General features: G+C 34.7%; 1 protein-coding gene across 1 annotated transcript in view; it reads right to left on the bottom strand.

Moving 5' to 3' along the window:
- Positions 1-9,857: 9,857 nt before the first annotated feature.
- LOC150101766 (actin-related protein 2/3 complex subunit 3-like) overlaps positions 9,858-25,196 on the bottom strand; it is a 61,637-nt gene continuing 46,298 nt past the window's right edge. Inside the window, exons 6-7 of the mRNA XM_090400429.1 lie at positions 14,444-14,535; positions 9,858-10,089 (exon numbers count right to left, since the gene is read on the bottom strand). Coding sequence (XP_090256555.1) covers positions 10,027-10,089; positions 14,444-14,535 — 155 coding nt within the window. The 3' untranslated portion in view covers positions 9,858-10,026. The remainder of the gene's footprint in view (positions 10,090-14,443; positions 14,536-25,196) is intronic.

Raw genomic sequence — 25,196 nt, 5'->3', positions numbered from 1 at the left:
TTTTCATTAATCAGGGGTTTCACTGATCTAAGACGTCTTCATCATTTGTGATTAGAAACTACCTAAACGAACTAATAAAAGAAAAATACAGACTAGGTTGTTCAGTAGTTCCAGTATTACCAAGGCAGTTCACACAGATGGTTTGTGTATTTCCATATATATTCTCGATAATCCCTAAGGTTCCAAAACTTAGACGTGGCTAAAACGGTCTCACCTACTCCTATGGGAATAAAAGGAGTTAGTAGATTTATTTTTTAAATTTAATTTTAGAACAAGTAAACACTTTCAGATACTTGGGATGTGATCTATCATACGAAGAAGAAAAAGACATAGACACTAAAATATCAAACTCTGTCAAAGTAAATGGCATAATAAATAATATATTTAAGCCATCCCTAGTACAAAAACACACTAGAATCAGACTATATAATGTCTTGTCAAAACCAGCTCTACTATACGAAAGCGAAACATAGATCATGAAAAGGAAAGATGAAAAACGAATTCAAACAGCAGAAATGAAGTTCCTCAGAAAAACAACTGGATATACCAAATGGGACCACAAAATAAATGAAGAAATCTTACAATCCCTGAAAATAAAACCAATTAATTACTACATAAAACAGTATAAAGAAAAATGGCTAGAACATTTAAATCGAATGGACAACAGCAGACTACCAAAAATATTATACAGATACAAAATAAGTGGAAAAAGAAGAATCGGAAGACCAAGAAAGAGATGGCATGAGATTGGAACAGTAAATTCCATGTTAGGAAGAAGAATTTAATTTTAAAGTCAAACACTACTCACTTAGTTGCTGACAAATAACAATTGGTGTTTATGATCTTTTCTGATAAAGTTTATTCCAAAATGAATACCTTATTTTCTTCGTTTATTTCTCTATTATTATCCAGTTTTGCAAAAAGTATAATTCCTATCAGGTATGTCTATACCAAGCTTCATAAATTTCCACAAGATGTAACTTAATTTATCTAGTTAATAATTAAACTAATAAATGTTTTTCTTTATTCTTAGCTTCATGTAGTATAGATTATGGATCCAATTCAAGTACGCTTTAATAACGTATTTCTATTTCCATTTATTCGAATACCACTCATATCATTGTTTGAAATATTCTTCATGCCTAATTCCAGTTAAATGTTATGTATTTCCTTTGGTTTGGTTCTAAATGTTTCAAAAACGTTACAGATTATGGTCTTCATCACGATGAATCTATAAGTATTTAGATAGATACTATTCGATTACACTCTTCATTTTTGGACACACACACATCTTATAAATGAATGAAGTCACAGTCATTTGCATCATGAACTTGGAATCTCAAGCTGGCTTACTTTGTCAATTCCTGCTGATATTTCTAATCATCGCAGATATACACTATATTGAGAAAATTATCGAAACACCATGTTTTCGATATCACAGGGGGGGGGGCATGTGCCTACATAAGACACTTTCTGGATAAACCCTTTCAGAGCCGAGTGTACATTTGTGTACATCAACGGCAAGTCAAAAAAGAACTTATGGATTTGGAAAGAGGTATTGTCACAGGATACAATATTACTGGCTTATCTGTTCATGCATTGTTAAAATACTGTAACACCTAGAATGAACTATAGATCAACAATAACAGCCAATGAAAATGTGAGGATGCCACCTCAACCAAAGAACACATAGGATATCCTAGGAAATTAAGACCAAGGGACCAAAGGATGTCTGGAAGGATGGTTATGAACTCTGCAGTCCGATATGGAAACAACCAACCAGAAATTCAGAGTGTATAGAGATAGAGGTTAATAGTAGGACATATAGAACTGCACTTAAACCATTAAGTATAGTAATCTACACTCTTTTCCAGTGGCATGGACGATTTTGTGGGTGTGGCCGGATACTTACAGAATGCTTTGAAGCAAAATTCTTCATTCCAGCAGAAGTTTAAAAGTGAAGGTATAGTGGTCTAGAGTAGTTTCGCCTATTCTAGACCACTTGGACAATGGGTGTAGTTCCTGTAGAGCAACATTATGGACCGACTAATGTTTTCTTTAATAACTATACACCACTCCTATTTTAGGTGCTATTGCATGCAGCTTGAGGGAAATGATGTAGAAAACTTGACTGGTCTACATAGACTCCATATCTTAATCCAACCAACACCTTTTGGACAAACTACACTTTAGGGGATAGGCTGGCCAAGTGCATCCAAGGAAGTAAGATTCAAAATACCTGACTCGTATTGTTGCCAACTGTTGGAGAATATAGAAGATTAAAAAGTGTGATATGGACCAAAGGAGAGCTCCTATATTTGAGATGTGTACTTTGGTTTCTTTGAAATACATTTGTCATAATACTTACTTAAATATAGTCTATAATAGACATGTAATTCTAGTGCACAATGCTGACATCATTCTTTAACCAAGTAAGCACACCTTGTAAAAAAAAAATTGTCCATGCTTTGATTTGCTATTTGCTTCGACGGTCGAAGCAAGTAAGGTTATGAGTCAGTATATGTTATTCCTGATAATTACCTGATAATCTCCAGCTCGAGTTTTCGGGAAGATTTGTTTCGAAAAATGGCATCGAGTCAGTTCTTATTATTATTTAATTTATTTCATAGTTATCATCGTGCGCATGTGTGTGTGTGGCTCTGTGGAAATGGCTCTTTGCAACCTATATATGGAGTTCACAATGTTAACCAATGTGCATATAACATGAAATAGAAGCTGGAGGCCTAGGCCTAATAAATTTTTCAGGCCTTTGCCTGAAAACATTGAAAAATATAGACATAACTGCATAAAAAATCACGTAATAAGTCATATCAAGGAAATGCAATTACCTAGAATGCACGTGAATAGTTAAAAAATTACACCATAGAGTATTTACTACACTCTAAATCAAGAGCAATGCACAAAGTTCCCAGATTCATCTTTCCCATACTTCAGTATACCGAGAACAACGAAGAGGCAAGATCATTCAGAGCAGTGGCGCACCAGAGGGGGGGCTGAGGAGCCCTGTCCCCTCCCAGAGAAAAAGGAAAAAAACACTAGAAAAATTTCCAAAAATCTTTTCCTAATTAAAATTAATTTTTTTATTTATGTTGTGTCGTCGTGTATTCTATTTCTATAATACTTATGAATTAGCGATCATTGCAGATGCTGTCATAGGTTGTATGTGATGCATAGTGTGTATTCTCAAATCGTCTACTCAACTCATGCCCCACAAAGATTAAATCCTGAGTGCGCTACTGATTCAGAACCAAGTTTTAATTAATATATTGACAAAATGTTTTCTATAAAGCACATTACATTATTACAATCACTGCTGCAAAGAACCGGAAATATTCTGCCACGTGATGATACACTGTAACAAAGCGAAAGAAATTTGGAGTGCTATGAAACAATGGTTGCCCAAATCTCAATCATAAATGGTAACACATTATTCTGGCTGAATGAGAAGAAAAACCAAGTAGAGTACAAACAAAAATCATTATTACAATTATGTACACCATTTGGAGCCTGCGTAGCTCAATAGAAATGGTGTTTGCACTCTACGACACTTGACCACATGACGAAAGACTTGTTCGAATCTAGTCGCCTACTAGATTCGAAATTTTCATCCCGTAAACTCAAGAAAATCGGTCGTCGAACCCACACTATTTTCAGACATTAAAAATATTATGTTAGGGTTATGGACCACGAGATGGTGGCACTTGCTAGCCGCCTTTTTCACTGCATACTGATTAATTAGTGATAGCCTTGGGGAAGCTATCTTTGACTGGCTACCAGTGGAGATTGAACTACCCACTCGGTGTCCAAAAGTTAGATAGGGATAAAAAAAAAAGCTCACCTACTCCCTATGAGAGAACTAAAAGGCATTAGCTGATTTTTTTTTTCTTTTTTTTCATACCACTTTTGATACGCAGGTATAACTGTATGAAAGAAAATATGGTGCAAATATCCTGATAAAATTCGATGTGTACCTACAAGATTCAATGCAAAACTCTATCCTTTGGAAAAAATGTGCGAATTGGAGACCTTAAAATTTCACTTCGTTTGATACTAATCAGGTCAAGTCCATCACATTCATCTATTCACTGAACATAATTAGATGCCATATGGTCACTCCAATCCTTGGTGATATGCCACACCAGTCCTTGCCAGGTGGTCTTGTTGTATGTCCTTCTGGAGGCTTGAACTCTGAAAATCCATCGATTTCATTGAAGGTCACCTCCCTTCCTCAATAACCTATATCTTCGAGTATGAAGAGCTTTGTGTGTTTGTGTGTGAGAGATAGAGAGAGAGAGAGAGAGAGAGAAACTCATTAACTAGAATCATCAAAGCTATCAAGACAATTTTTAGAACATAAGTGAAAAAAAACAACAACCGAAAAGTGCATAATGAAATAATTGTTTGTAAAGAGATTAAAATTATATTAATAATATACCGTATTTACTCGAACATAATTCGCCCTCGCATATATCTCACACCCCTGATCTTACTTTAAAAGTTTTGCATATATATATACCGCACACATGAAAAAAGTTTCAGTTTCAGATATTTTGGAATGCGGTTGAAGAGAATCAGCATTTCATCTCAACAATCATCGGCTTGCATTTGTCATTGAGTGGTGCGATCTTTCGTTAATACCACACCAGTCATATGCATAGAGATGGAAGCAACCAGTAGAGGACATGTTAGAGCGAGAGCATATTGACCTACTCAATGGTGTAGCTAAAGTTGGGGGGGAAGGTCCACCCTGGGTGGCACTTTTCATGTGAGACAGAATTTTATTTTTCGATGATTCTTTTATTTATGTTAAATTAGTAATTTTTATTACTTAATAATTAGTTTTTACCAACTATACTTACAACTAAAATAAACATAGTGTTTTAATTTATTTCCCTATATGTCGTTTTGACTTTTTCTAGCATTTTTGGTGTGTATTGAGAGGGGCGGCAAACTCAGAAATTGCCTTGGGCAGCAAAAGCTCTAGCTACGTGGTGGGTGTATTAAGAGACCATTATTAGAACTGTCGTGCAACTGGATTTTGAGAGCTTTGACATGATGCGAAGATAAGTAGGGCAATCAGGGATGCTACTGATATCCAGCACTTACAAACTGATTTCGATAAGCTGGAAGTTTGGGCAAACGAAAATGGCTATCAGTTTAATATAAGTGTAAAGTTATGCACTTTGGCGTGATGAGATTTCCAGCAGCATTTTATTTTTATATTAGTGAAGTTAGGCTACAAGAAACTGATGAGGTACGGATCTTGGAGCAATGGTGGATAGGAATTTTAAGTTCAAAGGTCACATAACAGTTGGCAATACAACTCATGGAATAATTGTGATGTTGAAGCAAACCTTGACATGTAAGGAAGGATAAGGAAGTCATTTTGCCTCTTTATAAGACCGTAATAAGATCACACCTGGATTATTATGTGCAGATTTAGTTTCCCAAGTGCCAAGAGGATAAAAAAACTGTAGAAAGGGTAAAAAGAAGAGAGAGTTACAAAGATTATATCAGGATTATGGGATTAGATCATGAGGAAAGATTGCAAGTATGTGGTTAACAGAAGAAAGAGGGGGTGATATGATAGAGGTCTATAAACTTCTGAATGGGTGTTATAGGATATTGTCTGATGAAATTTTTCATTATATGGGAGATGAGGAGAACATGTGGGCATCCATGGAAGTTAAGTTTGTTTGCAGTCAAGAAAGGGGTAAGAGCTAAGTTTTTCTCTCACAGAGCAGTGAGTGAGTGAGTAAAATAGTTTGCTTTTAGGGGGTAGTGAGTGCATCTGGTGTGAAAGAATTTAAGGGAAGGTATGACAGCTGGTTTGGGTAATTTATAGCCTCTCTCTTGATGAGTCCTTGGCTCCCTTAAGGTCTCAGATAATAAGTAGTTAGCATATTTGCCCCTCAACAGTGGTTAATAGGGTGTGAGGATTAGATTTTTCACTTGATGAGTTGTAAATGAATATGGGCGGCCGGTGTCAGTTGTCAGTGCTTTGTCTGTTAATGGGTTCAAGGATTCACACATGTAGGATTATCTCTCTCTCTCACACACACACAGTCTTGTTTTTCTTTCTTTCTGAACAATGTGACATACTGAATACTGATCTCACATGCATCATTTTAACACACAAAAGTTGTGCAAGGCTTTTGAATGTCACCTCATCCTTCCTACAGCCAAAATACAAACAACAGGAAATGAAAATTTATCACTTTTATCATGAGGCACAAGCTGCAACAGTAATAACAGTTTTGTGTCTTAGTTGTTGCAGAGTATAGTAGAGATTAATCAAAACTGACTAGTTTTGTAAGCAACTAATCTGGTGGCTTCATTAATGCTTTTGTAAGGAAGCAATGAAGAAAGCAGTTATGTTAAAAAAAAAAAAGTCATTAGAAGAGCACAATTCAGTGTAAATTTAAATACAGTGAATGTGTGCCATGTGTCAACTTCTCTCTCTCTGTGGAGTATATAAGTAATTGTTGGAGAAATCTGATATGTCAGAAGATCTGATTAATGATTTCTAGACATCATTTAGAATAAACTCTAGGTTTTTGTAAGAGAGCTATATGGGAGAATTACTGTCATCATAGATTTCTTTATTTGTTTAGTAAAGAGTTTTGTTCTAAATAGGGCAGGGTGAATGTATCCCAGTCAACAGTGTGACTTATAGTCAAAGTATGGTGAGCTAGCCCAGACTTTTCTTTCCTTTTGTGTTCCACCGATGTTACTGACACATTCTTTCTTTCTCACCTCAAAACTCCAGCTCATCTGGCCTACATAAGCAACACCACAGGAACATGGTATTCTATAAACATTTTGATGTTTGCAAAAGGGAACGCAGTCCTTTAGAGATCTGAGGAGGCTACGAATGGTTTGGAAGCTTTCAAATGTTGTGCTCTTTGAGAAGGACAGTGATCTTGTTGACCTTCCTAAAGAACACAACATTCAAGCTTCCCTTTCTGGACGTTCTAATGACAACAGATAATGGTCTCTCTCTCTCTCTCTCTAGAGGTTTATGAAAGACTACTCATATTGGACACCATCTTTATGCTTTGTCCTTCTGTCACCCTTAAGAACCAAGTGATCTCTATCATAAATAAAGAAGATCAACTTAAGGAGGAACTTCAAACCCCTTTCCAATTTTTTGGTTTGTAACAGATACTCCTTTTTCCAAAAACAGAATATTCAGTACAGATTTGAGCAGCTAACACAAAATTTATATTAAGGTAGAGTGAATTAACAGAAAGGAGACATGGAACACAAATGAAAGACAATTTCAGGCTAGTTTTAAATCATGCTCCATTTAGAAGAAAACTTTTTTTTCTAGACAAATCAAGGAATCAATGGCAGTAATTCACTCACATAGCTCCCTAAACAGAAACCAAGGATTTAAATAATGTCTGGAGATCACCACTCAGATCTCTTGACATATCAGATGTTAAGTTCTTCAACAATTACCTACAAACTCTACAGAGAGATAGGTAACACATGACACAAATCACTGTAGTCACATTTATGTTGAATTGTGCTCTTCTAAGGATTTTTATAAATTTATTTTTAATGTCAACTACTTTCTCCACTTCTTCCATAAAAATCCCTGATGAAGCCCTTTATAGATTTTTGTGAAACTAGTCAGTTTTAATTAATCTCTGGTGTAGTGTGCAATAACTAATAAAAGTTTCTTAATACTTAGATAAGTTGTATAGCTGTAAAATAAAATTAAAAAGAATTGAAGTTTTGTGTTTTCTTAATATAAACACATATACACAAACAAACAAAGAAACAAACAAACTACAATACAGAACAGATTTCTTGCCATATGCAAAAGGTAGAACAAACTACCCAATCTGGAACAAATATTGGATTTTGGAGTTATAATTGAGAGCATTTTCTGCATCAAAATTCATAAAAAATCTATCACAATTTAAAAGTTAGAAAGCATATGATGGACATACGTGGAATATCTGTAAGATATGTTGAAAGTTTTTCCACTTGGTTATATTATAAATTAAAGATGCCAAGAAATTACATTCTTGGTTTCATCCTTTATCCAAGTATAAGCAAACAAAGGTTGAAGTAATGCAGAAGTCATATTTCCATATACAAATACATGACTTCTATACGAGTTGCCCTGTCATGAAGTTACTTCATGCACAAACTTTGTTTGCTACCACTTGGATAAAGGATGAAACCAAGAATATAATTTCTTCTTTAATTGATAGCATAACCAAGGGGGAAAACTTTCAACATCTATCTCTAATCCTGAATATTTTAGTAATAAGGTGCGACACTTTTTGGCTACTTGTACAGTAGACTCTCGACTATCCGGCCTCCGTACTATCCAGAGCCCGGATTTTATCACGGAGAATTATAATAATACAGTAATTCTCCATGATAACACGAGGAATACGTACTGTAATTTACTTTGCCAAGGCATTGAAAGCGGGCATCTGCTACAATCCTCCTATGTGCCGTGTGCATAACACAAGTTGAGACATGCAAAGTGCGGATTTCCCTGCTTCGTCAGTTGTGTATCGGATGTCCACAAGTGCGGAATACGTTTGCCACTGTTCCTGGTTACATTAGTAAATTATTAGTAAAGAGATTCAAAACATATCACTTGTAAAGTCTTGGAAAATTCTTTTGGACCATGAAGGTGGACATTTCAACCTTGAACCCGTGTATGAAACCGAAGTGAAAGATGAAAACGATAAACCTGTTTCATTGCTCAAAAATGTACCGAGCTGTGACGATGTCAATGCAGAGGACATTACAGAATGGATGTCAAACGATGAAGTTGATGAAATAACTGACAACGATATTGTGGAAATGGTGACACAGGGGGAAGAAGAGGAGGAGGAGGAGGCATCCTTAGATGACAGGAAAAATTTCATCCCACATTCGGAAGGGTTCAAGACAATTGAGGCAGCACTGCAGTACATTAGTGAGCAGGAGGAAGTGACGCCAGCTGATATCATCTGCTTGCATACGTGGAGGGACATTGCATCGCGGAAGAGGGCTAAAAGAGTGAAGCAGTCATCTATCGAGGACTTTTTCAAAAACTAAAAATTGTATGTTTTGACTCTTTCAACTTAGGCCTACCTTTTCACATTTGTGTGAAAAGGTAGGCCTAGAACTCTGGCCTATCCGGCTTTTGTGTTATCCGGCCTGCCCTTCCACTACATTAGGCCGGATAGTCGAGAGTCTGTATATGAAAATATGATTTCTGCATTATTTCAACTCCCACTGATGAGACCTTAATAAAGGTCAAAACCAGTCTGGCTTCCCATAATGCATAGCATTATACGTCTGTAAGGATATGTGCATTGCATTATGGGATACTAAGGCAATTGATGTGAAGCCTCTATATACGAGTTTCCCTGTCATGAAGTTACTTCATGCACAAACTTTGCTTACACTTGGATAAACAAAGAAACCAAGAATATAATTTCTTGGCATCCTTAATTTATTCATGAGATATACTGCTATTATCAGTTAAGAACACTTTAAAAAAAAAAAAAAAAATATATATATATATATATATATATAAGAAGAATAGATAAATAAATAAAAACCAGATATTCTGTTATAAAACCATATTTTCTGTCTTTGGCCAACTTTTCGAATTATAATGAGAATACTATATTTGCTATCTTTGGCCAGCTTTCTGAATTATAATGAATTCTCAATTATCTGGTTGCATTAATTTGATGAATATTAAAAATATCACTTATCATTATGCAGAGCAAAGAAAACTAAGAAACCATTCTTTTATGAAATGCTAAATTCAGAGAAAATAAAATCAACTGAAGAAATTATTGCATACACAGTTTAATTTTCATAATTTAATGGTCATGAAATGTACAGAGTTTCGGAAGAATTATAAAATTTTTTTCCGTTATTATGAAATCATTTACACCATTCATCTGTGTACACGGTTATCATATAGCAACTGCTACTTATCTAGCACCAAAAGTTTACACATGGTTTTATAAATTTTCATTGTCCTGGTCCTGATAGACTCTTGTCCATAAATCTTCTTTTGGCAAAACAAATCCACCACTAAAAATATATATACAAGACTATATTTAATTTATTCTCTTCTGCTTACGACTGAGTCGTTATTAATGAAAAATTAATAATCATATGCTAAACTACATACGTACAGTCATTATAGAAAAAAGTAAAATGCTTCTTTCATGTCCTGAAAACTATTAACTGATGTACAAGGCAGGTCAGTATTTGTAAAAATGTAACCAATATATTTTGAATATTCATAAAAATTTCAACTTTTATAGCTATACCAGTCAAACCAGTATTACTTTATGTGGTCCGCTATTCATTTTACTTTACTTGTTAATTTGCACCTACTTCAGGGTTCAAAGACTTTTCAATTTTTAAGAGTTCAAAATCTACTGCCCATTTTCTATTTATTTTCTTCAAATAGTTGTTTCTATATTTATATATCATCATCAAATTCCTGGTGTGTATCTAAAGGGATGTATGGAATACTATGATGGTGCTACACGAAAAGTTTACATTATCACTAACTTCCTATGAACAATTTTCCTCCAAATTAGTCTGTTATCTGGCAGGACTCTAACACTGTCAGCTGCTTATTTTAGATCTTATAAGGAATTTCTAACTGCATCAATCTATCTACATCTTGGTCTTCCTTATTTATATATTTCTTATATATTTCTATAAATATATATATATATATATATATATATATAGATACAGAAATGCTAATAGAAATGCTAATTTTACAAATAAAATTCTACCAAAAACTAACATGCGTATAAGCTTTGAGAAAATGCGACCATTCGATGCAGAAGTGTCATGTTAAAGGCATACCCTGCACCTCATACTAATGAAAAAAATTCAGAAACCTTTGCATTTCTGAGAGACAGATCTCTGTAATTGCAGCACAAATAATAACAACAGCATATCAGCAAGCAAAGCATATAGCTGAACTCAATGAATCACATCACTGTAAGCAACCAGAATCGCATGAGACTTGTCTGGAGTTACATTCAGCCTAACAGGCTAGTCCTGAGCAAGTAGCAATTGTTTCAAAGTCATATGGTGGCATTTTGCAATGAGGGATGGATTCACATTTACTGAAATGGCCAATGTACATTTTGATTATGGATGTGCCAATGGAAATGCACACAAAGCATGAGGATCATTGAATTTTATGCTCTTGAATGTTCACTCTTCTTCATCACTGCCTTTTTTTTGAGTGTGACATAGTTTCTACACCATGAAATAAAAGAGGGGGACAAAAAACTGTGAAGATGTTGGAAGCTGAGGAAAACAATGCATATAATGGCACAGAATCCATGCACTAGCAGTGGAAGAGGGTGTCTCTCAAGCAGCTGTATGAAAAGTCCTGTGTGAAAATCAGCTTTAACCATACCACTTCCAGAAAGTTCAAGCACTTTTAGAACACAATCATTATTGTCAATTGTTATTTTTCAGTGGGTTCTACAATCATTTCTTTCTTGGGTGCTTTTCACAGACAAAGGCTTGTTCAGTCGAGATGATACTTTCAATTATCATAATAATTTCATGCAGACTAATCAGAATCCTCATGCAGTTATTCAATTATAACATCAGCAGCAATTCTCCATCAATTTATAAGGCAGGTATCTTTGTAAACAGATTAATAGGGATGTATGTTTGCCAAGCAGGCTTACAGGATTTTTGTATTATAACTTGTTGCAAAACCTGGTATAAAACATCTGCCAAGAAATGCTCAATGGCATTCCCATACAGGAGAAATATGTTCAGGCATGATGGAGTTCCAGCATGCTTCACTCCTGAGGATCAAAAATATCTTCCTGAAAGATGGATTGGTTGGTAGGTGGACCAATTACATAGCCTATGTTACCCAATCTGAATCTTGTGGATTTTTATTTATAGGGTCATTTGAGATCAATGGCATACCATATCCCAGTGCTGGTGAACTGCAGGAATGTGCTGGACATGCATGTAATACCATTAGATACCAGACAAGCACTTGCAAGTGTGCAAGGCTATAAGTGGTGAGATGTCTCAACAACTGCTTGGCTGGCAGTGGAGGTCATTTTGAATGCCTGCTGTGAAGTACATTCATCCTATAGTGGTTCTTCTGGTTACAAAGGGATTTATGTTATTTCTTGACACTATCTTCTATCTTCATTGAAGGTTGTCAACATTTGTGCTTTTACCACTAAGGGGCTATATCTTGGAAATGCTTCTTGCTCTAGCTTTTTGAACCTTTGTTTAGTGGGATTTTTCATCAGTTTACAGAATAGAGAATACACCTTTAACGAATAAATTGTTCTCCTAGCTACACAGCTTTGGTTTTGATAGTAAGCACATGCCAACCTAGTATTCAAACAGAAAGTATAGAATAATTTTTCATATTCCACCCCAAGGGCAAGTACAACAAGACAATTTATTCATGCCTAAGTATATTCCTATTAAGTTCAAGGATAAGCAAAAAATAAACGAATGGTAAATACCGTATATTCCGGCGTTCTAGTCGACCTGGCGTATAAGTCGATATTGGAATTTTTTGAGTTTATTTGAGTTTTTATAGTGCACTCATCGTATAAGTTGAGCAAAAAATTTCTTTAAAAATAAAAATTATGACAGTTTTTAAGTAAAATTTTTATACAGGCATCAACCACTAGGATCATAACTGCCTTTTTAGTCCTTCCATTCTTTGTTTTAGCAAAAGATATAAAATACCTAGTTGGCAAAAGAAATTTTATTTTGTATTGACCAGTTGACCAATAGTGAACTAAAGTGCAATGGCTCCTTTTAAAAGAATGAAATATGATGCGAGTTTTAAGTGCAAAGTGATCAAATTTGCAAAAGAAAATACTGTGTTGCTGCACGTCAGTTCGAAGTAAATGAAAAACCAGTTCGCGATTGGAGAAAAAATGAAACTTTAATAATGAAAATGCCAAAAATAAGTGTGCATTACAGAAAGGAATTTATAAATAGCCTATTCTAGAAAATAATGTTGCGGATTGGGTTCGAGAAAATCGCCAAAATGGACTCATTATAACGAGAAATAATATTCATTTATTTGCTTTGAAGTGGGGCAAAGAAAATAAAAAGGACAGCGAAAACTTCTAAGCTACAATGAGTTGGTGTAACCGGTTTATGGAAAGGAAAAATTTAGTGCTTCGACTAAAAATGAAAATCGCACAGAAGCTACCAAAGGATGTGGATGATAAGTCATTAAGTTTTCAAAGATTTATAATTGCTAAAAGAGAGCAAAAAATTTATTTATTGTCTAAATCAGAAATATGGATGAAACTCCAGTTATGTTTGACATGATCGGGAATAGAACAGTAGAATTGTAAGGAAGTAAAGCTATTCTTTAAAAACAACTGGACATGAAAAAAGCCGTTTCACAGTTGTACTTGCTTGTATGGCTGATGGTACTAAATTAAAACCTATGATAATTTTTAAAAGAAAAACAATGCCAAAGATCAAAATTCCAAGAAACGTTTTTGTCCATGTTCATGAGAATGGTTGGATGGACGAAGCAGGAGTTAAGCTGTGGATAAAAAGTATTTGGAATACACAACAAGTTGCATTAAAAAAAATCCAAATAGTCTTTTAGTATGGGACATGTTCAAATCCCATTTAACGGAGAGCATAAAATCTTTATTAAGAGAGAATAATACCAATATGGCAGTGATTCCAAGTGGGTTTACTTCACTAGTGCAACCGTTGGATGTTTGTATAAACAAGCCATTTAAAGACAGTTTATGAAAACAGTGGAATGCGTAGATGCAAGAAGGAAAGAAAAGTTACACAAAAGGAGGACAAATGCGACATGCATCTTTGGTAACTATGTGTGAATGGGTAGAGAAAGCATGGGATGAAATAAAACCAGATACAGTAATAAAATCTTTTAAAAAATGTGCTATATCTAACAAATTAGATGGCTCGGAAGATGATTTTGTTTACAATGATGGCAAAATTGATGCTAAATCTGATGGAGAAAACGAATACAATTTATATGACGATATACCAGAAGAACCAGAGTACAATGAACTTTTCATACATTCAGACAGTGAAAATTAAATTTTAATTATGTAGTTACCTACCTATTTTCTTTTGTAAATTAATAATTATAGCATGTAAATAATTTTTTCTATAAATAAATTTGATAAATAAATTTGATATAAGTTGAAATATTTTTACTTATTTACCCTTTTTGTATATTGCTAATAAATTTAACAGAGTATGATATGTACTAGTTTTTTCTTGGAAAGCAATCAATTTTTGACTCGGCGTATAAGTCGACCTAAAAAATTTAGTACTTTTTTTTCAATGCTGAAAAGTTGACTTATACACTGGAATATATGGTATATGACAATACTTCGATGAAACCAGTTATAATTACCTTGCTTGGTTTTCCACTTTCATCAAACACTTTTTCACACAGTCGAAGTCCACATTCTTGTCTTAATTGTTGCAAATACTGCCTTAAGGTATCTGTTCAATTAAGTCAAATAACAAAACTTTTACAACTGTTGTTCTTTATATCATTTCAACAAATTCACTTACATTAAACATTACAGAGTATATAAGGTCTAATCCAAAAGTGTACTGAGATTTAGCTATAAAAATGTGTATAAAATTTAATGGTATATGTAAATTTAAAATGAAATAAAATTTTACAAACACTTGACGTTTTAACTGAAATATACAAATTTTAATAGGGTAAAAAATTAAAGCATTTGAAAACAGAACTAAATCTTAAAGACTAAGTGGCAAAAATCTAAGGAAAACATTGATATATCAGCCAGTGTAACATATTGTGAAGTTCTGCAAGGAAAGAAAAATAAGAATAGACAGAGGAAGATAAAAAAGCAGTCTATGAAAACAAATGATAGAGAAAGCATCTGGCTAAAATAATTCAGCCAAGACTTACTTAAAAACTAAGTGGCCACTGACAGGATGAAAACATTCTAATATGTGAATAAAGTTTAAACAATTCTTTCCTTCCTTTCTCCACAGATAAAGTGACGTTTACTGTCTTTTGAGATAATACTACTTGTGGAGTTATGGATAGTAGGACAATAACTGCAGCCTTGTGCTACAACAGTATGGCATTTATGAAAGGCCATTAAAAAATGCCAAGAACTTCCTTCAGAGAGCATTATTTTCTACATACAATGCTATAGCCCACATGGTTTAGTAAATGCAAGGCTTCATGAATTCAGGAGAACAATATATTTTTCCCCTTGCTCCCACAAAAAAGTTTTTTTGTTTGCTTCCACATCTGTTATAGTCCTAAGGGATTAACATCCATTTGGCTCTCTTAGTGCCACCTTGGGGGTGACAGATCTGACAGACTTTGCAATTTGATGAAATGTTCAGTGGTGGCTCAGAGCCCACATCTGAATTACAAGCTGCTGGCCTGAGCACACTTATTTGACAATGTGTTAAAGGTCTCAATCATCACATAATTTAAATTTACTAGACTGTGCACAGACACAGTGGCTATGCCCACAAATAGTCTAGATTTAGTCTTTTGTCTCAAAAGAAGTTCTGTTTGTATCACATTGAGACCACGTATTGCTACTTTCCAAGTACTCCCATACTCATATTGATGAATTTATTTATTTGGTGAATTCTTTTTTTAAGTAGTAATCTTTTTATATCATGTGTTACAACAATTTTGAAGTTGAACTGAAATAGGTTTAGTCCTTGTTATGCTTTTTTTTTTTTTTTTTAAAGAAAATGGGTCTCTATCTTATTCCTACATCTCCAAAGTTAAGACTTGTTGGTTAAGTGCATTGCATAATGGTCTTTGGTTTCCAGTAAATGGGTTTGAATTCCACTGTGGCATAGATGCTTGGGAATATCTTTAGGTGTGAGATGATTTTCATCATTCAGTGCAAAACCGTTTTCCTGCTTACTAGAGGAGTGAAATGAAAATGGTTTAAAGTACCATGTTTGAACTCTAGAGTAAAGTTTTCAGGTTATCTACCTTTAGCGCATACCCACAATGCTAATATGAAAAGGGAGGGATAAGTGAGGGGATAATTATGTTACTTTAATAGGTTGGATCATCATTAAAAAGTTGTAATGAATTTTAGTATTAAAAACTTTAATATCATTAAAATTAATTAACGAACTTTTAACTTTTATAATGTAACTGAGAGATGAAAATGTGCTGAGCAACATATGTTCATTTTGCTAAACTAGTAAAGAAATGAATGCAGGTAATCACTAAAAAAAGTGGGTTTTGTAGCAGTATTCTTGTATAGTGATGCTATTCATTATTAACAAGTGTTTAACCTTAAGAGGTTTTGTCATATGTGCAACAGCATAATTTTGCGAATCAAATAAAATTAAATGATTCCAAATGAAATACATTTTTAACAACGATGCTAAATTTCATGATACCAAGGAAGAATTATTATCACTTCAAATTATTTTTCTTTTCAATAAAGATAAAATTATAACAGAAAAAGAGGGAGAAAACAACAACAACAACATTTCATCTACCTGGTTTTAATCTAAGACTGGTTCAAGAATGCAAATTATTGCATTATAATGTACTAAAAATATTGCACTATATATGCAGAATACAGTTTAATACTATTTCTGTCTGCACAAGACTCATTGTAGGAGGCTAAACTCTCTACAGATGTAACCGTGTGTGTGTGTGTGTGTGTATATATTTAAGTCATTAAATATAGATTTAATGACTTAAAAACCAAGGTAACTTATGAGTTTAAGTTTTTTATGAGAATAATACAATTAGTTTCGGCTTATAACAGCCTTCATCAGGTATTCATTAAAGGAAGAGAATAGTAATAAACATTGAAGCATCTAAAAAACTGAAATTACAGGTAAAAATTGCAACACTGAAACAAAAAACGTATTTTTTAAGTTGTTCTAACTGGAGCGCTATTGTTTATTGCGTGTGTGCGTGCAGGCTCTCGTGAACGCCAATATTGAATAACTGCAGTATGGCTATCTGGGATGTTATAACTCAAATTGCTGTTTAAGTGTTCATGATTCAGGATGATTTCCCTGGATTCCACGATTTTTCTTTCGAACTCATCACCACAGCAAAAAATATTTTCTGATTTATCCCAGCCAATGGAGTGACTTTGGAGATTATCATTAGGATTGTTTGAGAAAAGAACATGACTTGACAACGCAGTTGCACGTGATCTTTTATAGGAGATGTCTCTCTTATGCTCCTCGATACGTTGTTCAATAGATTTGTTGGTTTGTCCAAAATAAGGGATATTGCAATCGCACCATAATTTATATACACCTTTTAGGTTGTGATGAATAGGTTTTGGATGGCTGATAAGAGAACGGATTTTTGGAAGTGTGGTGAAAAACGTCCTGATGTTGTATTTTTTAAGGACTTTTTAAGGGATAAATCAGAAAATATTTTTCGCTGTGGTGATGAGTTCGAAAGAAGAATCCAGGGAAATCATCCTGAATCATGAACACTTAAACAGCAATTTGATAACATCCCAAATAGCCATACTGCAGTTATTCAATATTGGCGTTCACGAGAGCCTGCACACACACACGCAATAAACAATAGCGCACCAGTAAGAACAACTTAAAAAATACAAAGTTTTTTGTTTCAATTATGTGTTGCAATTTTTACCTGTAATTTTCAGTTTTTTTAGATGCTTCAATGTTTATTACTATTCTCTTCCTTTAATGAATACCTGATGAAGGCTGTTATAAGCTGAAACTAGTTGTATTTTCTCATAAAAAAACTTTATAAGTTACCTCGGTTTTTAAGTCATTAAATCTATATTTTTTAAAAATGTATCAAAACAACCGAGTAGAAGTCCATAATTACACACACACACACACACACACACACACACACACACACATATATATATGGTTATATCTATGCAACATTAGGATCCTAAGACAGTCTGATCTCTTTAACTTCTGTTTTCCTATCACTTAAAGCATGCAGATGACCAGATCTTCACAGGAAAATCTAGTTGTGGCTTAATTAGAGCCTTACAGAGTGCAACTATTATCTCCTTGTCCTACTTGTTAGTGTCTTTTACATTATGGCAGCAATGCATTCTCTGAACCTCAGTATCTATCAACATTCCCAGATCCTTTTGCCTAATTCCCTTCCTGGGGCAAATTCTCTTTTAAACCTTGTCCCATCTTTTGTGGCCAAAGTGCATGATTTTACACTTAGTAACACTGAACTAACATACCCATTTATCTACCTAGAACACCAACTTATTCAAAATTCTCTTGTAACAATACCACATCATGGTACAAGAGAATATGAAGGGAAGCCCCTTCATATTCTCTTGTACCATGGATATCTTGTACCATGGGCAATATCTCATGGATATTGGCAATATCCATGAGATATTGCCAATATATAAGTTAAAGAACAGTGTCTGCAGAACAGAATCCTGTGTTACACTGCCAGTCATACTTTTTCAAAACAACTTACTGGTTTCTAGGCTACCAATGAACTATTACATCCCTGTCTTTCACAATTTCAACAACAGTTGCCATGCAGTATTCACTCATTCAGTAACCTGGCTACATATTCAATGTAGCCAGGTTACTGAAACAACCCATATCCCAAATCATGCTGCCCCTCTGGAAAGATTCCCGTTTTCATCAATCCAATTCTGTATTCCATTTCCAAAGATTCTCTCCATTAATTTGGATGCTCCCTTATGCTGTGGCACTATTTTACCTTCCACTCTTCATACTATCCCTATTGCTAGACTCCTGGTGAACAACCAGCTCAAGAACACTGTTAGTTCCTTTGCATACTCCCTTAATATATATGGTGATACCCTAAACCAATGTCTCAAAGCCTTATTAACATCAAGCTTACTTAAAATTCTATACACTTCATATTCTTGAGCTGTCAGTCACTCACTCATCTTTCTTCCTCCAAACATGAAATACACTGCTAAGTATGCACTGAACATGCGTACTATACTTCAGAGGATGTCACCCATGCATGTCCATCAACTAAAGTCAGCATTTCATATCTGTCTTTTCTTCTGTTGTCCACATAACTGTAGAATTCTCTAGATTTTGCTTTACTAACTCAGAGCCAATCTCCCTTCATATGACAATTTCTTCTTCTCATCATGCTCACCTTTCTAGCTTGCTTTGTACTCATGATTCAGTTATTTCACCTCTCACTTACTAAGCATTCTATTGTCATCAGTAACTATTTTTTAAAATACCCCCCCCCTCCCACACACAGGAGGATGGCTGATCTATAACACAACAATGCTAAGTGTGAACAAGTGGTTAAGGAGATAGGACTCTATTAACAAGTTACTTGAAAAATAGGGACTATATTCATTGGGAAAAACAGTACATGAAGGTGTTCCAAAAAACATGGATAGATGGCATGCAGAAAGATGATAAACTGGTATGATATGCTTGGAGATGAAATGTGTACAGACTGACCAGTAGCTACTTGTGTTTATGATTAGAGGAAAGCAGAGAAATGGTAGTGGCCAGTTCAATGGAGCAAAGTATCTTTAAACTCAAAAGAAAACATTTTAAACACTAAAAAGATAGTGCAAAAACAGAGCACCTTATGATAAAATGACTGGAGAGAGTTCTGTGAGAGAGGGGTTATTAGGTAACATACTCTCTTCTGTATATAATCAAGAATTCTTAAAAGGGTTTTGGATGATTCACTTCAAAATGTGAGAACAATATTCTATTCTAAGGTTGGTTGGATTTATAAAGTGTTAGGAATTGAGCAGGAGAGAAAAAGTGTTTTGAATGAAAAAGAACACCAAATTTCTTGGAGGATGAGACAGTTATGGATGTAATAAGTTAATGCTAGGATCATATAAATGTGAAAATCAGCCAAGGATGTGGAAATTGATCATGATCAGAAATCTGAAAATTATCGAAACTAAGAGAGAGTGTGAAGTAGGATTTTTCTTCCAATTAAGGAGACAGGACTGCATCTTGAATTGCACTGAAATTCGATAGATTATCTTCACTAGAACAGTGACATCATTTAAGTACTACCTACAAAGTTTCTTGAATAAAAAAGAAGAATGGATGCACAATGTCATATTGTCATGGCACATTCCACCTTTTAAACATATGCCATTAAAGTGAAGAAAGTCACAAAACAATGATAAAAAAAAAAAACCAGTTTAATAAAATTTCTAATTTCTAATTTAAGTTAATCTATTTTGTAGTTCTGTAATAATATTAATTGTGAAACAACCAAACCAGCAAATAGAGAGCTGCCTAGATCTAAATAAAATACATTCTTCAACCACACTTAATATTATCATTTTGCAATTCAATATTGAAATATAATCATTATTGTACTCATCCCAGTTATTTTTTGTCACTATTCTGGCTGACTATCTTATTCTGAGGGATGTGCCATCCCAAACGCAATGACTCCATACTTCCAGAATATCCTTACAAGGAGTTTCTATGTAACCTTTAGCATTTCTAATTCCTTTTTTAGTACTTTTTCCTTTCATTTCTAATCTTTTCTAATAGCCTCCAGAATATCTTCACAAATTTTCTACATTCTTCCCAGTTTTTCTTATTACACTTTATTTTATCTATAACTACACATAATTTAGTTTTCTTACATTTTTTCTCTGATTTTTCTAATGGCACATGCTATTTACCAATCAAGAACTTTCTATATGATTTCCATTCTATGATTATATATGATTTCACGGGAAACCACCTTGTGTCACTATCTCTCTAGTAATCAGCTGCACCCCTCTCAAAGAGAGGAAGTCACAAGATCATCATCATCAACTCCTTCTTCAGTCTACCATGGACAACTTCACCAAACACTTTCCTGGCTGAATCAATGTAGCCTTCATATTTTGGTACTGGTCCATAAGGTTTATTCTTGTTTTCAAACTCTCAGGTTTAAACCAATAATATTTCTATATGAAGTTTACAGTTGATATCTGAAAACTGTTCACTTCTGCCTTCTTTTTACAAGTCTGGTGCATGTTTTTCAATAATATTCTATTCATGCTTTTATCTGTTGTGTTTTCTCCATGTAAATTTATATAGACCTTTATTTCGAATGTGGTATTAATAAAGACCAATCCATAGCTTGAGCATCCAACAGGTACTATTAACCTATCTTTTTTTCCTACAAATTTTACCCTACATTTCTGCAGGTTTCTGATATATTTCCTAACTGTGCTGTTCAGGTCTTCAATAAGAATCAAAAACAGACATTTATGAGAAAGCAAACAGAATGAGTCTATGAGAGGGGGATCATTATTAAGTGGATTGCCTTCTTCTGGATACAATCAAGCATCTTTAGAGGTTTTGAGTGTGCCATCCTAGATGTGATAACAATAATCTAGGGGGTGAGAATGGGATCTATAGTGTTAGGAGTTATGCAGAAGAGAAGCAGGGTTCTGAACAAAAAAGAACAAAGTTTTTTAGAGGTTATGGATGTGATATATTTATACTAGGATAGGTGGATATGAAAGTCAACCCAAAAAAAAAAAAAAAGAGAAAATTGCCCTTGCCTAGAAATCAGAATGTTATCAGAAGTAAGAGAGAGAGTGAAGCAAGATCTTTCTTCTGAAAAATAAGACAGGCCTGTGTTTTTATAGCACTGAAATTTACTAAATTACCTTTGATCCATTTGAAAATAGTAAGGAAATCAGTGTTTAAGAGTTATGAAGGATCTTGAAGCTTGAACCGTTTCAATGCTACAAAGTTTCTCAAACGGGGGGGGGAGACAGGACGAGAGGAAACTATCTACCATGACATGCAATGAGTAACCAAAGAGGAAGTTGGCATCATGGTAAGAAGGCTCTATTCCACAAGAGTTTCTCCAATCTATTTTGGACACATAGCTTGTGTCCAAATGTGGGCAAGATTATTTAGAAGATCTGAGGTGGGAATGAGAATTCATATTGGTGATCACTAATTAAATTATCAGTCTACAGGTAATGAAAAAGTTGTCCATTAATGATCATCTTTATTACTTTTGAGAGTATTAATGCGAGTATTAATGGGACAAAAATCAGAATTTTACCTCCCTTTCTAAGGACAGGATGGATAAAGGCTTGTTTCTGTGTTGTTAGCTAGATGAGTATGACAGCTCGTATAGGCAATACAGGCTGGGTGGCAATTTTGGAGCAAACGTTTTTAATACAACTGAAGGATGCCATCTGGACGAGGGGACTTATTAGTATCAAAACAATTGAGGATTTTTCTGATATCTTTTGGCAAAAAGATAAGAGGAGGTATGCTGCAAGCAGTTTGTGGTACAATGGGAGGAGATCTGTCTTAGTTGTCTATACAAAAGGTGGAGCAAGAGTGATACCAAGAGGTCTACCTCATCTTTAGGTGATGTTAATCACCTAAAGATGAAGTGATGATGTTAGGTGATGAATTAGGTGATGTTATCGAAGCACCATCAGGTTGTGAGAGAGGAAACAAGGAGAGGCTGAAGTTGTGGCCAACAATCTTAGTGTGGGATCAGAAGACAATTGTCATTTGAGCAGGAGGCAAATTTTCTGTATTTGGCATTTACTTTGAATTTTTATTTGTTTATTTTTTTGCCGTTATTATAATTATGGCTGCAGTATAGGCTGAGTAGATTAATTGAGAAGCTGGGATTTTGATTAAAGTAAAACAAAACAAAAACAAAAATAAAACAACATTTCTTGAAAGATCTGAATTTAAAAAAATACTTGACAATACATTTGATTTTTATTCACCATGATTTATAAAAGTTATAATTATGTTAAACTGTAATTACCTGAATACCAATTATTCAGTACAAAAATTCTACAGGGTTGCTGAAGGGTTTAAGCTAGATAATTGGAAGGAATGTGAAGAGCTTTTTAAGGCTCCTGAATGAATGTTCAATCCTGACCTTTCCATGGTGCACCCAATTGTCAATATCCACTGGGATAATGAAAGAACAAGGATAAGCTGGCAGTTTGTGACTCAGCTGAAAAAAACCTGTATTTTGTAGTGACTTAAATAAAACCACAAAATGCAGTATAATGTTATAGCATAATCAAATGTCACGTTGACTAGGATGCCACCCAGTTAAACATAGCCTCCACTATTCATCAAGGAAAACCAGTGAAAAGCTGATGCAGGTAAAACTTCCCATTCAAGAATGAATGAAGAATGAAAATATCAATGTTAAAAGCATCAATGAAAAGAAGTGGAACCTTCAGAGGAATTAAAGAAATACCATGTTGAAAAAATTAGTGTTACTGAGATGGAGGAAACAAAAACAGATATAACTATAAGATGTTATACTGAGGCAATAAATGATCAAAACATGAAGGAGTAGCTTATAGTCTTTGCTGTTAATTATGAAGATTAACTTCTTGAATGGGAGGAATTTGAAGTAGCACTGTGGACAGACTTCAAAATGGAAAAATTGAAAAATGGAACTTATTTGTGCCTTTGGTTCCACTGAAGGAACTAAAGGCAGAAATAATAGTAAAGGAATTTTTTTGAATCATTAGAAAGAATAGTTGACATTAAAAAAAAAAGGAAAGGATGGTTCTTGTTGATCTACATAAACAAAGTAAGAAATGAATCATAAGCCTAGAGAAATTTCTTCTCGAGAATATTTGGAAGAAAAGGTAGACCTAATAATAAAGATAAATGAATAATGGATTTATGTTCAGAACAAAATGATTCATTATTAATACCCTGCGCTCACATAAAGATAACGTGTGTAGAGGCTTAAGTGCTGTGAGGACATCATGTTGGAGGCTTAATGGATTTTTTTACAACACTCTAAAAGAATTAAAATAGAATTTAATACTTCCTATATTTCGTCCTAGTCACTAGGACATCTACGGGGATTACAAAAACAATTAATGTTTGTTTTTGTAATCCCCGTTTTTGTAATCCACCTTACATTCCAGGCCACCTACTACTGCCCTTAGAGGGCAGTAGTAGGTGGCCTGGAATGTAAGGTGGGAACTCTGGTGATGAGTGTTTCCCAAATCTTCGGAAGCTTAATGCAGCCGTATTTATTGAGATTTGGTTGGTTTTTGAGAGCTGCTGCTGCTTCTAAGAAAAGTCTCTCTTTCTTGAATTTGCTGTGGTGGAGCATGGTGGTTTTCTTCCATGATACCCTGTGGGTGGTGTCCAAAACATGGTCAGCCAAGCCTGAATGGCCATAGTTGTGTTTGAAGATGTAAGACTTGTGTTCCTCTAGACGGATGGATGCTGATCTACCTGTCTGTCCAAAGTACGCCAGCTTACAGGAACAGGGTACTTTGTAAACTCCAGGCAGAGAGAGAGGAGGGAGCTGATCTTTCGTAGAACGGATAAGGGTAGCAAGTTTGCGGTGGGGCTTATATGCTATGTGTAGGTTGTACTGTTTTAGTATCTTGGCTATTTTTTCGGATGTGCCACGGATGTAGAGTATGATGGCATTTTTAAAATCTTGTTGACGAGAAGGACGGAGAATGGGAGAGGAGTTGATTATTTTTTTGATACTGTGATCGCTGTAGCCATTGGAGAGGAAAGTGCTGTGTATGTGGTTAAGCTCAGTAGTGAGGGCGGTTCCACTGGAACAAAGATTGTGGGCTCTCTTGGTAAGAGTTTTAATAATGCCATATTGTTGAGAAGGGTGGTGGTGGGAGAGTTTGTGAATGTATCTGCCTGTGTGTGTGGGTTTTCTGTATACGGTGAAGGTAAGTGTATCATTAGGCAGGCGTGTGACTAAGGTGTCTAGGAAGGGTAAACAATTGTTCTTTTCCTTTTCTATAGTGAACTGGATTCTTGGATGTAGACTATTGAGATGACTGAGGAAGGATTCTAATGTGTCTGGGCCATGAGGCCAAATAGAGAACACATCATCTACATATCTTAGCCAGATAGAAGGTTTGAGTGGGGCTGAGTCTATGGCTCATTTTTCGAAATCTTCCACATAGAAATTGGCAAGGGGGGGTGAGAGGGGAAACCCATGGCAGTTCCCTCTATCTGCTTGTAGATTTTGTTCTTCTAAGAGAAATACCCAGAGTTAATGGCAAAGGAAAAGAGATCTAAGATGTCAGAAGGAAAAACGTTTTCTAAGAGAGATAAGGTGTCAATTAAGAGAATATTGGTAAACAAAAAGGAGATATCAAAGTTTACCAATATGTCTGTCTTAT

This window comes from Typopeltis vanoorti, chromosome 11 (genome assembly GCF_054136105.1).
Source record: "Typopeltis vanoorti isolate ZY-2024b chromosome 11, IOZ_Tvanoo_1.0, whole genome shotgun sequence".
NCBI classification, from domain to species: Eukaryota; Metazoa; Arthropoda; class Arachnida; order Uropygi; family Thelyphonidae; genus Typopeltis; species Typopeltis vanoorti.
This window is presented reverse-complemented; position numbering and strand designations above follow the sequence as displayed.